Consider the following 16,221-nt stretch of genomic DNA (forward strand, 5'->3'; position numbering starts at 1 on the left):
TATCTACTGAACTACTGTCAAGTGCTAGACTGCTTTTTAATAATAAAGTTGCCTATCGCGTTTGCTGGCTTATAGCGTTTTTACATGATTTCTGCAAAATCAGAAGTAAATAGCCTATAGTGTATAGGCTACTGTATAATTTCATTCATGTTTTTTGATTGTAATGTAAACATTACAAAATGTCAGATGACATCAATCAAGTTAAATGTACGTCGCATTATTTCATAACATTGGACGTTATGATTTAGACATGATTACAATTTATCATAATAGCAAATTGTGTTCAATTATTTACAACCTCTAGGCTTATACATGTCCTAATAATTATGTGAGATATTGACTATGTCCTCATAGTAATCGCAAGAATCAACATCAACAGCGTCAAGATTTGATTGATTCATAATCAACACAATTTGAAGTTACAGTCGGGAAGTGTACTGTTAGTCAGATAAACTTGATATAACAGTAACTTACACACGTCATAAGAAATCCGAACCAGACACAGGACTAAAGATACGTGATAAATACACATCACAACACCTGAGTTCAGCTGGCAAACTAGCTATTGTGGCAAGCTCGGCAATAAATCATAACGAAAAAAACAACAAGACTAAGAGAAACGACTGTTTTTAGGAAGTCTGCTTAAAGCTCTGGTAATCGAAAGCTATAGACATATGTGAGAATTATTGAACTGGTCTTATTATCAACAACGGATGAATGAACAGCACCGTAAAAAATGACATACTACAAGCCAGTGCAGCAACATACAATATAGAAACAAGTATACAAATACAAACAAGTTTATAAATAAGAGATTTACTTACAAGTCCATCAACAAGATTGGCAGGTCAGCATCGCAGTTACAATCCAGTGCAGCTTTTAAGCTCGCGCCAACGAGTGAAAGCCCGACCGAGTGGACTCTTGTCCGGTTTCTAGCACGGTCCGATTCTCTTTCCCTTTTTCGAAAGTAGCTTCATACAGTATGATGTTGTTGATGCGTGTGACGTCGTTGCCGTAAACCATTTCGTGATTCTCACGCGCTGTGTCAGGGGCGCCACTCTCAAACTTGCATGGCTGGTTTTTCCGGCGGCGTCCCCCCCCCAAGCTTTCCTACCAGGATGATTCGCCCTACTATGACTTTGTTAACCACCAAAACGACTTTGAAGCTGTTATATTAAGGTACAGATCTTGCATAGAGTGCCTTTAAGTTGTACATATATTTAAGCAAATTGAACACACAATAAAATTAAGTTCGGGCAAAGTGGCAGTTGGCTCGCACTATACTGCCACCCTCTGGATGCACAAAATTTTTAACTTAACATAAATGGTTTGTGTTTAGGATTTTGTACTGTTAAGTTGAGACACAATTACATAGACCTTAATAGAAAGAAAAAAAACAATTCAAGTCAAAAAACACAATTATTATAAGTAAACTATATATAAATATATTATGTAAAGTGCACAACCTTCCTAGTTCATTTTTTGAGTGTGTGATCGCACCTTAAGCCATTTTTTAGCGATCTCATGGGTCACTCGTTGTGGGGTTCAGTCTGGGAATATTTATATACTGCAAGTTAATACATAACACTTTTACCTGTTGCTGGAACTGATACTAATCTACAAAGTAGGCATAGATAATGCTTATAAACACAAAATGGCTTACAAATACTGGTAATCTGTCAGGAATATTGGTATGCACACAACTGCATAGGTCACCTTTTCAAACACTTCTTAACTTTTGGTTTCGTTACTAATTTTAAATCCTTGTGGATTTCAGGTTCAGGTACCAAAATATTCACATCTAACTTCTGCCCACACCAGTACCCTTTGTATAAAAACATACTTTATGTAAGTTCGCAAAGGTTTCATCGATGTATTTTAAACCTGTGGTCCTATTTAACATGATTTTTTTGGGTTATTGTGGCAGTGACTAACTGACACGCATCAGCCAAGTAGATTTAGCTATAGTCAGGTGATGGCCAATTATGGCCAATGTATCTGTATATTGTGTCTCTATATCCAACCCACATGACCAATGCATGAGCTTTACCACTGTTGTGTTCCTCAGTAAATTTCTTAATCAGGAACTCATAATAGTTACTTTTCTAATCAACAAGATTGGATTAAAACATTTCAATCTCTTGAAGGATTGTTTTCCGAAAGTTAGTGTCTGACATTTTATCCCTCCAGGGATCGAGCCAGGCGTTCGGACAGTGGAGATCACACGGGTAAGATTGTTTGCCTCTATATATATAGTGCTCAGGAGTTTAATTTTTAGTAGACCCTCAGCAGTGACTTTGTCTCGCTTTCTCAGGGTCCCACCGACGCTTTGGGTGTCAGTATAGCGGGCGGTAAGGGAAGTCCGCTGGGTGACATCCCCATCTTCATCGCCATGATCCAGGCCAATGGCGTGGCTGCCAAGACGCATCGCCTCAAAGTACATCATCCTTGCTTTTCCAATTCCTTTCTGTTGCTCACTTTCCACATTAGTCTTGTGTAAATCAGGCTGAGAGTCATTGATTAAGCCTTATATAGTGGTTTGGGTGTGTAGGGTACTGTTTGGGATTGGGTTTGTATCCATGTGAATGAATTTCAAGCATTTTTCCTTTAATGTAGGTAGGTGACAGGATTGTGAGCATCAATTCTCAGTCTCTGGATGGCTTCACTCACGGAGACGTCGTAAATATACTGAAGAATGCTTACGGCACTATCGTCCTCCAGGTAAACATTGCACTCAATAATACTGTTTGTTCATTAAATATCTCCATATTTCAGATGTTAAGTCTTCGAGTTTATTTGTGGGTTAGTTAATGATGTAGACCGTGGCAAACAAATCATTCTTTTGGGCCAAAAACACCTTCATGCTGTGAAAATACAAACCGGAAGACAGAACACAACGGGTGCCGAACTGAAAAGGGATGGGGCTACATGAGATCTATAACACCCCCTTGTGTTGCATTATACATTATTTGTTTTGTAAAACAGCTTGATTTTAGAGCCAGACCGATTTATCCGTAGGCCGATATTAGGCATTTTCCAAACTATCGGTATCGGCAGTTATAATGGCCGATAAATTAATATTTCAATTATAAAATAAAAAACGGACGAAACACGCTTCAACCATGTCATGAGTGTTGGAGTTGTATCGTTTGTCCACCGGAGGGCACTCTACACCTTCCCTGTTGGCAACACTCGTTGAGTTGGTCACGAGACATACATTGCTTGAACATCCTCAAATAAGCATGACAAAATGTGGACTATCATGTCCAGTTTTGCTGCAGTTAAATAAGCCGAGAGTGAAGCGGAATTAGCTAGTAATAGTTACGTTACGTTGTTACAGTGTAGTTGACTGACTGTCCTTTTAACTTTTGACTCAAGTATTTCTTTAATACCACGTGACAGTTATAGCAATGAGACGTATCATCTCTCCTCGGCCTGTTATATTGAAAATGTATGTTTTAAAATTATTTACAAATAACTAATGTTAGGGAAATCTGTTAATGTTTTGTTTGCGCGTTCCTGGAAAAAAAAAAAATATCGGCCGATATATCGGATTTTAAAACCAACAAATATTTGTATCGGTATCGGCCTTCAAAATCCTTTATCAGTCGGGCTCTAGTTGATTTGCTAAAGTTTACGTACTGACTTTGACTTTTGTTCTGCTAAACAGTTTTCGATAAGCTAGTTTGACGAAGCGCCAAGGCTGCCAGTCGTGCACCCACAATTCAAATTAGCTACTGCATTCTCGCTCGCTGACTTGCTAATGAGGGAACTCACATTAGGTAATGTGATTTGAATACAGTGTACTTGTTAACAGGATCACGGCAGACAGTCCGTGGGTTGAAGTCGAGCTTTTAAGAAGCCGCTGGCGCTAACAGACCCTCCGACCCGTCTGGTGAGGTGCGCGATATCACCCACATTTATTTCAAATGTTTTAGGAGTTGGTTGGTGGGTGGTTGTTTTATAATCCCCAGAAATTTCCCATAACCCACCACCAGTTTGATAATAGCGCCTTAAGTTTGTATGTGTAGTTCGTATATGAGAACTGTTAGCATTGTTAAGAAAAATTGCTTATCTAAGAATACCATGCTATTACTGTGGTATTTTTTTGTAAGTGGTGTATTGTAGCATTTTTGCATGTAGGTGCGGTCTCAGTGATGTGTGTATACACGCTTGTATTGTGTGCTGTTATTGCTATGCAGAGCCGCCGTGTGTATATGTTCTGTACGGTTATCGGTGTGTGTTAGCGGAGTCGGTGCATCGAAGGACAGTGTGCTGTGTATACGTGTGAGTGTGTTTGTTTGGACTCATGGTTGTGTGTGTGTGTGTGTGTGTGTGTGAGTGGTTGGTGCTGTGTCACTGGGCTGTTATCAGCCGTGTGCAGCTGTGCGGCGGTTGCACGCGGGTTGCCAGATAATCCCAGTTCTTTATGCAAATGTAGCGTTATCTGCGCAGTTCCAGGAGGAATGCACTGGGCTTTTAAACAGGGGAGCCCAGCCTGCAAAGCCCTGATTACAGCAGCTCAGAGAGCAATTATTGTTTAGCTCTCTCTCTCCCTCTCACACACTCTCTCTCTCTCTCTCGCTCGCTCATTCATTCCCTCTTCACTCGTTTGAGAAAGCATTCTCTCTCTCTCTCTCTCTCTCTCTCTCTCTGGCTGCTATATGTTTAATTGGACACATGTAATGCCCTATGCTATTACTCATGTCTCCGAAATCAGAGAATTTTATACTGTTTTGTTTTTTTATAGCATTTTTAGCCCCTGGAAAGCCATTCTGGCCATGATCATGTGCTTTTCTTTGAGAAGTTTAATGTTGCACCCTACTGAAGTATTTATCTTTCACAAAGTTTCCTCACATTAGCTATGTTTCCAATTCCACACAAAGTTGCGAATTTAACTTGTGTGAAAAATGGTAATATCGAATCAAACATTTGCAAAGTTTTCATCCAGTGAGTTGAAGAGAACGAAATCGTTACTTTTCTGATAAACTGGCGCTAAATGTCACTCAGAAATGTTGGAGAAGCCACTGTATATAATAATAAATTTTGTATAAAAGAAAGTACTTGCGCCTCAGAGTGCTTAGACGAAACACGATAATTGCATTGCAAAGGAAGATGCCTGTTGTTTGCATCGTAGTTTAAAATTAAAAAAGTATATTTTTTAATTAATTTTTAAAATTTGTATTTTTTTATATTATTTGTTTCAAATAAAAAATCGAAATCGCATTTTTATGTGCATTTTTTGTTTATTTTTAGTCAAAATTATTTTTAACAAATAACAAATTATTTGCAAACATTTGTTTTTTTTATGCAATATCCCAAAATGTGCATAAAAATAAGTGGGTGGAAACATGTGCCGCAAAAGACCTCCTACTCTCCGCTTACTGAACTAATGCGTAAACATTTTGGAAGCGCGCTAGCTAGACGTGATTTAAACTTTGTCGGATTAAGAGCCAAGACGAAAAATGTACTAAGCACGATGTTCTCTTGCCGTTCCTGATTTTTTAAAACACACTTTAGTCTTTCAGAAACGAAAACTGATGAAGATCTGAAAACGCTCATAGAGGAACCCACCCATAGAGGAAATCAGGACAGAAGTGCTCAAAAGAGACGGATTAAAACACCAGGTGTAAACATGAATGTGTCTCCCTCGTCTACTTGTGATCCGGTTGACCAAAACACATCTTATTACCAGGTGTGAATAGGGTCACTAAAGCCCACTAGCAACTCGAAGCATTGCAATGGGCTGAGAACCACTTCAACTGCATAACAACACCTTAGTATCAACACAGCAAAATGTGCTAAAACTACCCAAAACCCCCTTAAAATACCAAAAAAATAATAATACTTGTTAAAATACCTCAAAAACCCAGCAAATGCATAACAATATGTTAAACACTCAAATCTCATAGGAACCACATTGGAACTTATCCACAGGATCAAACAAGTGTGAGAACTACTCAGACTCCCAAAGCAACAGCATAGCAACACCTTAGCAACAGCATAGCAACACATGGCATAGTAACTTAGTGAATTCTACTTAGAACACTCTGAAATTTCATTGCATTGCAGTGCCATGGCATCCACTCAGAACACCATAGTAACACCTCAGCAGTGTCATAGCAACATGCTAGAATTCCTCAGGAACCCTAGCAACTGCTTAGCAACACCCTGGCAAAACACTCTGAATGACATCTGACCACTGCATAGCAACAGCCCAGGTATTAATTAAAAGACTTGTTTAAAAAAAAAAAAAAACTCAGCCATTTATCAGTCATTTATAGTCTATTTACCCTGACACCCTAGCAACCACCCAAAACACCCTAGCAACATGGCTGAGAGTTTTGTATGGACATTAACTACTCTATCTTTCTTTTATCACTCTTTCTCTCTTTTTTGCTCTGTAATTAATAGGTTATTTACCCTGACACCCTAGCAACCACCCAAAACACCCTAGCAACGTGGCTGAGAGTTTTGAATGAATTTTTCTTTTATCACTCTTTCTTTTTTTCTGCTCTTTTTTGTCTTTTTAATCACTTATTTTTTCTTTATTCTTTTTTTAATATTTTTCCTCTTTTCTCACTCTTTTTTGTAGCTTTTTCTTTTTTTCCTTGCTCTTTTTTATCGTTTTCTTTTTACTCTTTTTTTCTCTTTTTTCATCCTGTCTTTTCTTGCTCTTATATCTCTTTCTTTATTTCTGTTTCTTACTGTCTTCTTTTTTCTTTCTGACTTCATTTCTTCTTTCTTACTGTCTTTCTCTTTCTGTCAGTAGGTGTATGCGAGATAGCAACTGTGATGACTTGGGAGTGTTTCTCTCCTGTTGTTGACTTGTTTATTAATTAGCTTTTGTTTATTGTTGTGGATTTTACTTTTAATTGCCTTGCCGTTAATTAAATATGCAAATTAATATACCACTGCCCTCATAGCTAGCCCAGAGTTTAACGGAAGAGGAAAATGTAAATGAAACGCCTTTTTGATTCTGATGAAGGAGACAGAGGTTTGATGAACAGCGCCCAAACGATCATTCGCCAACAGTCGCCATGAAGAACATTAAAGGGCTGTTAGGATGCATTTCAGTGCCAAAACACACACTACACAGAGAGCAGTTTTCTGTTATCTACAGGCAGACAGTCATTTGTGAAAACACACACACACACACGTCTGAATGAAAGAAAACACCTCCAGTGGGTTTCAGAACATTAAGTCATTCATTGAATTGTAATGTTTGACGGTGTCCGTCTGTGATTGACAGGTGGTGGCTGACACCAACATCAGTGCCATAGCCAGTCAGGTGGAGAGTCTGTCCAGTAGCTCCACCCCCAGTACCAACCCAGAAGTCCGGCCGGTGGAACCAGAGTGAGTGACATCACCAGCGTCCAGCAGTCACATGACAACAAGACTTTACAATTTCTGATACAGTAGTGTCAGCTGATTGCACATGATCCCTTTTTATCGGTTTATCAAAGGCTTTCGACACAGTGGATCAGATTAAGGAGTGTTGGCTTATCAAATCATGTTATTCTCTGGTTTAAAAATTATTTAAGGTAAAAGTTAAGGGTAAAAATTTAAGACTATTGGAGATTGTTAAAGGTGTTCCTCAAGGATCCGTGTTGGGGCCTCTCTTATTCACTATCTACATTAACTGTATTGATCATGATAAACAAGATGTTAATTTTCACTTTTACGCTGATGTTACTGTTATGATACTGTTACTGTAAACTTCAAGCGGCTTTTGATGTTATTCGATCCTGTGTTTGCGTGATATTAACAGGACGCCCAAGCCAAAGACCATCACTCTGGAGAAGGGCTCAGAGGGGCTGGGCTTCAGTATCGTTGGTGGCTTTGGGAGTCCACATGGAGATCTTCCCATCTACGTTAAAACAGTCTTCAGCAAGGTAATTCTCCGAGGATCATCAAGTTCTGTCTTCATTTCCAGATGAAATGAAACTAAACGTACCTGACATCAGCTACTACTAGAAATTCATATCAGAGCCATGGCCTAGTGGGAAACGCATGTGATCTGATAAATTGTGGCCGACTAAATCTTAAATCCAGCTCGCAACATCCTATTTATCCCATTCTCCCATCCTGTCTCTTCATTTTCTAATTATACTAAATAAGATTTTTGATAGTTTGGGCCAAATTTTATTTGACATTTTAAAGGACTATTGTCACTTGGAATAAAACATTTTAATCATTTTTGCTGTTTTTTATTTTTAATATAATTTTGTAAACTATAAATGTAATTTATATATATATATATATATATATATGAAGAGTTCAGATGCAAAAGCCTCTAAATGCCATTTGAAATTTTCTTCTTTAATGATGAATTTTATCAAACTTGTATATTTAAGTTCAGTAATTTCACATAAATAGCAATTAATAGGTAATTATCATTGCCAATTAAGTGAAATTACTGAACTTAAATATACAAGCTTGATAAAAATTATCATTCTAGAAGAAAATTTCAAATGGCACTTAGAGGCTTTTGCATCTGAACTCTTCATATATATATATATATATATATATTGTAGCGGTTAAAGTAATATATATATATATATATATATATATATATATATATTGTAGCGGTTAAAGTATTATATAATACTTTAACCGCTACAATATATATATATATATATATATATATATATTACTTTAACTGCTACAATATATATATATATATATATTACTTTAACCGCTACAATATATATATATATATATATATATATATATATATTACTTTAACTGCTACAATATATATATATATATATATATATATTACTTTAACCGCTACAATATATATATATATATATATATATATATATATATATATATATTACTTTAACTGCTACAATATATATATATATATATATATATATATATATATATATATTACTTTAACCGCTACAATACATATATATATATATATATATATATATATATATATTACTTTAACTGCTACAATATATATATATATATATATATATATATATATATATATATATATATTACTTTAACTGCTACAATATATATATATATATATATATATATATATATATATATATTACTTTAACCGCTACAATACATATATATATATATATATATATATATATATTACTTTAACCGCTACAATATATATATATATATATATATATATTACTTTAACTGCTACAATATATATATATATATATATATATATATATATATTACTTTAACCGCTACAATATATATATATATATATATATTACTTTAACTGCTACAATATATATATATATATATATATATATATATTACTTTAACCGCTACAATACATATATATATATATATATATATATATATATATATGTATTGTAGCGGTTAAAGTAATATATATATATATATATATATATATATATATATATATATATTGTAGCAGTTAAAGTAATATATATATATATATATATATATATATTGTAGCGGTTAAAGTATTATATATATATATATATATATATATATATATATATATATATAGTAGCTGCTTAAGGGGATAATCCACCCAAAAATTTTGTCATCATTTACTCACCCTCAAGTTGTACCAAACCTTTACGAGTTTCTTTCTTCTGATGAACACAAAACAAGATATTTTGAAGAATGATTGGAACCAAACAGTTGTTAGGCACCATTGACTTCCATAGTAAGGAAGTCAATGGTGCCAAAGTTCCAATCATTCTTCAAAATATCTTATTTTGTGTTCATCAGAAGAAAGAAACTCGTAAAGGTTTGGTACAACTTGAGGGTGAGTAAATGATGACTGAATTTTCAGTTTTGGGTGGAGTATCCCTTTAAGCAATATAAATTGTAGCAGTATTATTTTTCCCTGGAACTAAAAAAATAATTTTTATTAATTGAAATGAAGCTGAAATAAAAGAAAATATAAAAATTTGATGAAAAGCTGAAACTGAAAATTTTAAATGGTTCCTTTTCAACCGACAGAAATAATAAAATGATTAAAATGGAAATAAAATATATAACAGTTTAATAGAAATAATTACAAAAAAAAAACAATGAAAATGACTACCGGTAAATGAAAACAGAAAATATTAAATGATATAATAGTATAAAAATAGTACTAAAATAACACTGGAATGTAGTATGTTTAAGCAAGATAAATGAAGTAATATTCCTTTTTTATTACAGGATTATAAATTAAAAACATCTGCAGACACTTGCATATTTTTCTGTAATATGTTCAGAACCCTGCACCACTTAATGTCTGTACAATATTTAAAGGCGAGTGTTTGCGCTGTGGCCACCAGGGAGCAGCACAGAGCTCGGTTTCACACAAACATATCCAGAGATAAGACACTTCATATTCTCCTAGAAACAATGCATGTTTTGTGTTTACCTGATGACTCTACCAACCTCTCTGGAGGTCTGTGAATGTCATGCAGGGGTCCTGTGCCTCTTGAACAATTTAAATATTGATTTAAATACTTTGGTACATTTTAAAGATCTGTTAAGCATTATTGAAAACAACAATGGTCAGTTGTGGTCACTTAATTCTGTAACTGAATAAATAATCCCGTTGTCCTCCTACCTGCAGGGGGCAGCGGCAGTGGACGGGCGTCTGAAGCGTGGAGACCAGCTGCTGTCGGTCAACGGAGAGAGTCTAGAGGGCGTCACGCACGAGCAGGCCGTGGCCATACTGAAGAAGCAGCGGGGAAGCGTCACGCTCTCTGTGCTCTCCTAACAAACACTACATCTACTGAGAAACACACATTCCTTTCACACATCTTAAAGAGACTCTGTCAGCAACGGCCACTTTACTTCCTGATGGAGACTGTTTGCACTCGATCGTTTAAACTGCGCCTGCTACTGTTTGTGCACCTGCTATCGAAATCGATCAGAAAAATACTCACAAAGGGAATTTATTGTATCGTCTTTGACCTGTAGCCTCGGATGTGAGCGGTGAATTATTATTTTGATGAAATGAGTGCTGGTAACTCAAGACCAGGAGGGAAAATGACAGTAGGAGACACACTAACACACACTTTATTAGTGATATTATTTCAATGCACATATGACAACTTTTAGTGTGGTTGTCCTGATTTAAAACAAACATACTCGACAAACCCGCCTTATTTTCAAGAAATCCGATTTTTCCATTAAATGTAGCGTGTAGATGAATGAGTGTTAATAAGGGACGATAGATCAGACTGTGTTGGGATGTTTTGTTTAGCTTGTGTTAGTATCATTTCAATCAAATTCGTTACATTGCAGAGTTGTTTTGTGAGGATTTCAAAAACTGGTATGACTGACTTCTGTGCAGCTTAAAATGAGAGATTTTGCAGAATGTTCACGCTGCTCTTTGCATGTAATGAAAGTGGATGGGGACTGGAAGTTTTGAGCTTCAGAAATGACAAAAAATAACTTTAAAGTATCTCAAAAGTTGTTCATATGACTCGTGCGCTACAGTTCAACTCTTTGGATGTCGTACGACTGACATTTAAAATCTTCCGAATTTCAGACAGTTCTGCACACATAGCTATTATTGTAAGTTAAAAGTTGTTTTTCCACTTACAATCTTTCCTGAAATTAAAATTTCAAACAGTTTTTCACACAAAACTGTCCTTTTTGGGCCGTGACTGTCCCAGTCCCCATTCACTTCCATTGTATGGGAAAAAGCAGCTTTATCATTCTTCAAAATATCTCCTTTTAGGTTCCACAGAAGAAATTAAGCCATACGGGTTTGGAATGACACAAATAATGACCATTTTTAATTTTTTGGGAGAGCTAGTCCACTGTATCATGTTGCTGTATCATCGAGATTTCAAAAATGACAGAAATCCTTATGAATAACATAGTTTTTTATTACGTTTTTGTAATTCCATTTGTAATTCAATTGCACACCTTTGTCATTTCATTGTAAATATGTAATTTATTTCCTTTTTAGGGTGTTTTTGCATCACTTTTGTCTTCATGAAGATGTCTTCATATCCTAGTTTGACACTGTGTGTGTCTGTGTGTCACAATAAGAGGATATCCTGTGTCAGTCTCTGTCCTAGAGGAAGTGTAGCAGGCTCTTGAGGGACTATCAGACCTCTCCAGGTTGTAAGCCTCGTCCAGACCGTCTCCTCTACTAGGATTTCGTAAGCACATCCTCATACTATGCCTCTTGAATTCTCGTGCCATGTGGACAGTGTGTTCTGAACTGTCCAGCGCTGCGTCCCTTTAAAAAGATTGCCTGTCTTTATCCCCTTTATCCTTCAAGAAAATGCAACACCCCAGTCTGCTACCTTCCACTAGATCTTTACATTTGGGCTTAAATCACATGGATTCTTCGACTCAGCGGTCGAGGTTAACGCTGTAGTAACGCCGTTATATCGGCCATTTTTCTGTCAGTGTAATGTTTTTAACCAGTTAAAAGGTCCAAAGAAACCTTTTAGTTAAATTCATACGTTAGATACAGATCTAAGCCTGATTTATTAACATTTACAAAAGTGGTCATTATGGTCTGTGGCTTTGTTTTGGATGAGTAGAATTTATCTAAAGTGGCAGAAAATAAAGTTATTTCAATTTTAAGCATCTTTCGACTTCTAAATTCGGATGTCTGTGGGAAAAAAATATAAAGAGAAATATATGCCTGTTTCAAATATTTACCTGCAAAATTATTTTAAAAAATTTAGGTAAGGCACGAAAAACCAGCCGTTTCTGCTTTAGTTAAAATGTATGTGGGGTCAGTAAGATTTTTTTTTCTTTGAAAGAAATAATTTTATTGAAAAAGGATGCATTTAAAATGATCAAAAGTGACGGTAAAGACGTATAATGTTACAAAAGATTTCTATTCCAAATAAATGCTGTTCTTTCTTTTCATCAAAAAGTGTGTCATGGTTTCCACACAACTTTTTTTTTTAAACATTAATAGAAATGTTTCTTGAGCAGCAAATTAGCATATTGGAAGGATTTCTGAAGGATCATGTGACACTGAAGAAAATCACAGGAATAAATTGCATTTTAAAATATATTCAAATAGAAAGCTGATGTTTTAATTTGTAATAATATTTCACAATATTACTGTTTTTACTGTATTTTTTTCATTAATAATTGCATCGTTGGTGCAGCAGAAGACACGTACTTCAAAAACATTAAAATAGCTAACGTCCAAAAGGTATATTGATTTTTATTATTTTTTTAAAGAGGCTTGCACAACAAATATCTGTAAGATACTGAATGTCTAATATTTTTTAATGTTCAAAATGGGTACATCAACAAATGCCCTTTATAGAATAAACGTGGATTATTAGTAAAGAAATCTACAAAAATCACTGCTAAACTTTCATACAAGAAAGAGCTGTGACAGCTATTAAAATGTGAACTTAAGGTTAACATGTTGTGCTGACTCTGCTAATTCCTTGAAATCACATTGCGGTCACTTTTTCGTCAGTTTGGTGAACGATCACGCTCTCATATGCGTCGCTGCTCCTGAAAAACAAGTGTCAATTCCAGTGTTAATAGCATTTTAAAGGGAATATTCACTCCTTTGCTATTCATTTTATATCAAACATAATCAAATTTGTTTCTTCAGGTTGATCAGGCCATATAAATCAGGCCGTTCTCAGTATCAGTAATGATAGTATATCTGTTTTCCCCAGGAACGTCTATTAATATGATGATATAATCACTCTGAGCTTTATTACAGGTGTATCGGTATTATTACCTGATAGCGTCAAGGCTGGATTCATAGGTTGATGATCCATTGGTCCTGGCGTATTCATTGGGAATGACTGCTTCTGATTTGCTTTAGTCAAAAAGAAAGACAGATTAAAATGTGGTGTTTACACACAGCAGAATTGTGTATTATGTGTATTAGCCTAAATAGATCAATAAACATGAATTACTTTATACACTTAAAAAAAAAAAAAAGTAACCTGGTTGCCTTAAAATTTTAAGTTCATTGAAATGGAAAAATTGAGTTAATACAATGAAGGAGATTAATTTAATCACCAGAAACTCAAAATATTATGTCATCTGAACTACATAAATTATCTACGTTGATTTGACAAAAGAAAATATGTCGTGATTCACTGTAAAAAAAAAAAAAAAAAAAAGATTTTCATGGTTTGAAATCACAACATATTTTCTTTTGTCAAATCAACTTAGATAATTGATGTAGTTCAGATAACCTAATATTTAGAGTTTCTGGTAAAATTAATCTCCTTCATTGTTTTCATTTCAATGAACTTAAAAAAACAAGTAACCTGCTTGCCTTAAAATTTTAAGTTAAACCAACAATATTTTTTTACAGTGCACAAATCATGAAAATATTTTTTTACAGTGTAATAACTTTGATTTCAAACATATTATAATTGAGAAAAATTAAGAAATATATTTATTGCCTCTTATGGTTCAATGAAGAACATCCATAGAAACCTTTCGTTAATTGCACAAAAGGAAAATGGTTCTTAAGATCATTTTAATGAACTTCACCCCGAGACAAAAATGGTTGTTTTAAAAAACTGTTTGTGGAGAGCCCAAAGAATCATTATGAACAGTATGATCAATAAGGTGATCAATTGACAATATGATGGCAACAAATTCATCAAAATAAGTTGACTGATTTTCAATTTTTTATATTTATACTAAATTCAACTCATTTAAGTCAGTTTAATGTAGCTTAATTTAAGTTGAAATGACTTAAATGACTTCTACTTGACTTTAAAGCACCCAAAAATGACAATTCTGGCAAAATAGGCTATGCATCGTCATGATTTACTTTCCTATCGGCCTATAGGGCCCATTTAAAAAAAAATAAAAATTAAACAGAAGAAAGTCATACGGGTTTGGAACGACCTTAGGGTGAATAGATTGACCGAACTGTCATTTTAAATATTAAAACTGCTACTGATTTCAGTGTGGTCTGAAATATAGACGCAACAGATTACCTTGGAGTTTCAAACCATGCTTTGTTTACGAGGAAGGCGATGAAGATGAGAAAGAGGAACACACCAACGGCAATGATTCCTGTAAGCCAGTTGGGCAGAGTTTCCGCTGCTTTCTCTAAAAGAGACACGTGATAACTGTACATTACAATATCTAAAATCTCACTTTAAATGCTTGTTGATGCTTTTTTTTTTCTAGATGTCCCTCCAAAAAAATATATGCAAAGGCTGTACCTGCTTGAGCCGCAGCTAGTCCCAGTGTGAGCATAAGCCAGTGAAGCACAGCGACTCGTTTCCCCATGTTTATTCCTCTTTAGATCCGCAAAAATGTGTTTACATGTGAAACGCTCAGATCTGTATCCCTGCTTTTCTCTAACCAGGAAACGGTTATCTGAAATGCAATGGAAGAAAAAGACAACACCCAGTGGTCCATCCAGGTCGAGTCAATCATTTACCCACTGCATCGCATAGGGATAAGAGAGATGTGACGGGTGCATGTGACTACACACATCTGATTCAGCTGATATCTGATATCAACTACGGTACATAAACGTTCATTGCTTCCATAAATACTGCTGTTTTGTTCTCAAGATGACGGTAGAGTTGTTAATCCAGTGGAGGAAGTCCTATCCCACCGTGCAGATTTAAGAAACGAAGACGCTACATAAGCCGCTAATGTGAGTCTTTAGATCCCCGCGATTATGGATTTTGCCTGGTTAGCATTCCACGGTTTTCAATTAGTAACAGATCATTGAAGACACATTAAACCCACCAGTGCCACTTTGCTCCTATGGAAGTTACAGTTTAGCTATAGAGTAAAACAAGCAAGCTTTATGATTGACTCTGATCTGTGTTTTGACCGTTACACTTCAGGTGTCTATTAATTTTTTCATTAAGAGAGTTAATTATTCAACATTTAGCGCACCATTTAATGTGTTTATCTCAGGACATTTTTAGGTTTTCATCCCTGAGAAGCGTTCCTGCAAGGTGAACGGAGGATGGTGTATTGGTTTGATTCTCGGATAAACTGATAAAGCATTGAATTGTAAGTACATTCACAAGTATAACTGTGAAGTATTTAAAATGAAGGTCTTTATTGGCATCTATGGTCACACGAACCTTTCTTTTCCCCAAAAGGTTCTTTGGGTTCTTTAATGGTTTTCACTGAAAGGCTCTTTGAGGAACCAAAATGTTACTTCCATGGCAACGCTGCGAAAATCCAGTTATGGAGTGTATACCACACACTTTTACACTTTTGTTTTTGTAATTATTGTACTGCATTACACTATAAATGACTGTA

General features: G+C 35.1%; 2 protein-coding genes across 11 annotated transcripts in view; one reads left to right on the forward strand and one right to left on the reverse strand.

The window, feature by feature from the left end:
* Positions 1-15,234, forward strand: part of patj (PATJ crumbs cell polarity complex component) — a 120,271-nt gene extending 105,037 nt beyond the window's left edge. For all 10 annotated transcript variants that reach the window (XM_089134812.1, XM_089134808.1, XM_089134823.1 and 7 more), the window contains 6 exons: positions 2,191-2,228; positions 2,315-2,437; positions 2,617-2,721; positions 7,253-7,356; positions 7,772-7,895; positions 10,586-15,234. In XM_089134812.1, the coding sequence (XP_088990938.1) occupies positions 2,191-2,228; positions 2,315-2,437; positions 2,617-2,721; positions 7,253-7,356; positions 7,772-7,895; positions 10,586-10,732 (641 nt within the window). In that variant the 3' untranslated portion in view covers positions 10,733-15,234. The remainder of the gene's footprint in view (positions 1-2,190; positions 2,229-2,314; positions 2,438-2,616; positions 2,722-7,252; positions 7,357-7,771; positions 7,896-10,585) is intronic.
* On the reverse strand, positions 11,952-15,326 carry pdzk1ip1 (PDZK1 interacting protein 1). The gene is made up of 4 exons (XM_039682067.2): positions 15,156-15,326; positions 14,925-15,039; positions 13,700-13,780; positions 11,952-13,464 (listed from the first exon to the last, which is right to left on the reverse strand). Exons 1-4 carry the CDS (start codon positions 15,220-15,222, stop codon positions 13,401-13,403), a joined length of 327 nt encoding a protein of 108 aa, XP_039538001.1. The 5' UTR covers positions 15,223-15,326; the 3' UTR covers positions 11,952-13,400.
* Between the last annotated feature and the right edge of the window lie 895 nt (positions 15,327-16,221).

Source organism: Pimephales promelas, chromosome 2, assembly GCF_988280905.1.
Source record: "Pimephales promelas chromosome 2, fPimPro1.hap1.1, whole genome shotgun sequence".
In the NCBI taxonomy this organism is placed as follows: domain Eukaryota; kingdom Metazoa; phylum Chordata; class Actinopteri; order Cypriniformes; family Leuciscidae; genus Pimephales; species Pimephales promelas.

What these genes read in the sequence shown, in the direction of transcription:
- pdzk1ip1 (XM_039682067.2), bottom strand. Translation starts at nt 15,222, where the DNA reads ATGGGGAAACGAGTCGCTGTGCTTCACTGGCTTATGCTCACACTGGGA. An exon ending in ACTAGCTGCGGCTCAAGCAG is followed by an intron (nt 15,040 to 15,155) that starts GTACAGCCTTTG and finishes TGTCTCTTTTAG; the next exon opens with AGAAAGCAGCGGAAACTCTG. An exon ending in TCCAGCCTTGACGCTATCAG is followed by an intron (nt 13,465 to 13,699) that starts GTAATAATACCG and finishes CTTGTTTTTCAG; the next exon opens with GAGCAGCGACGCATATGAGA.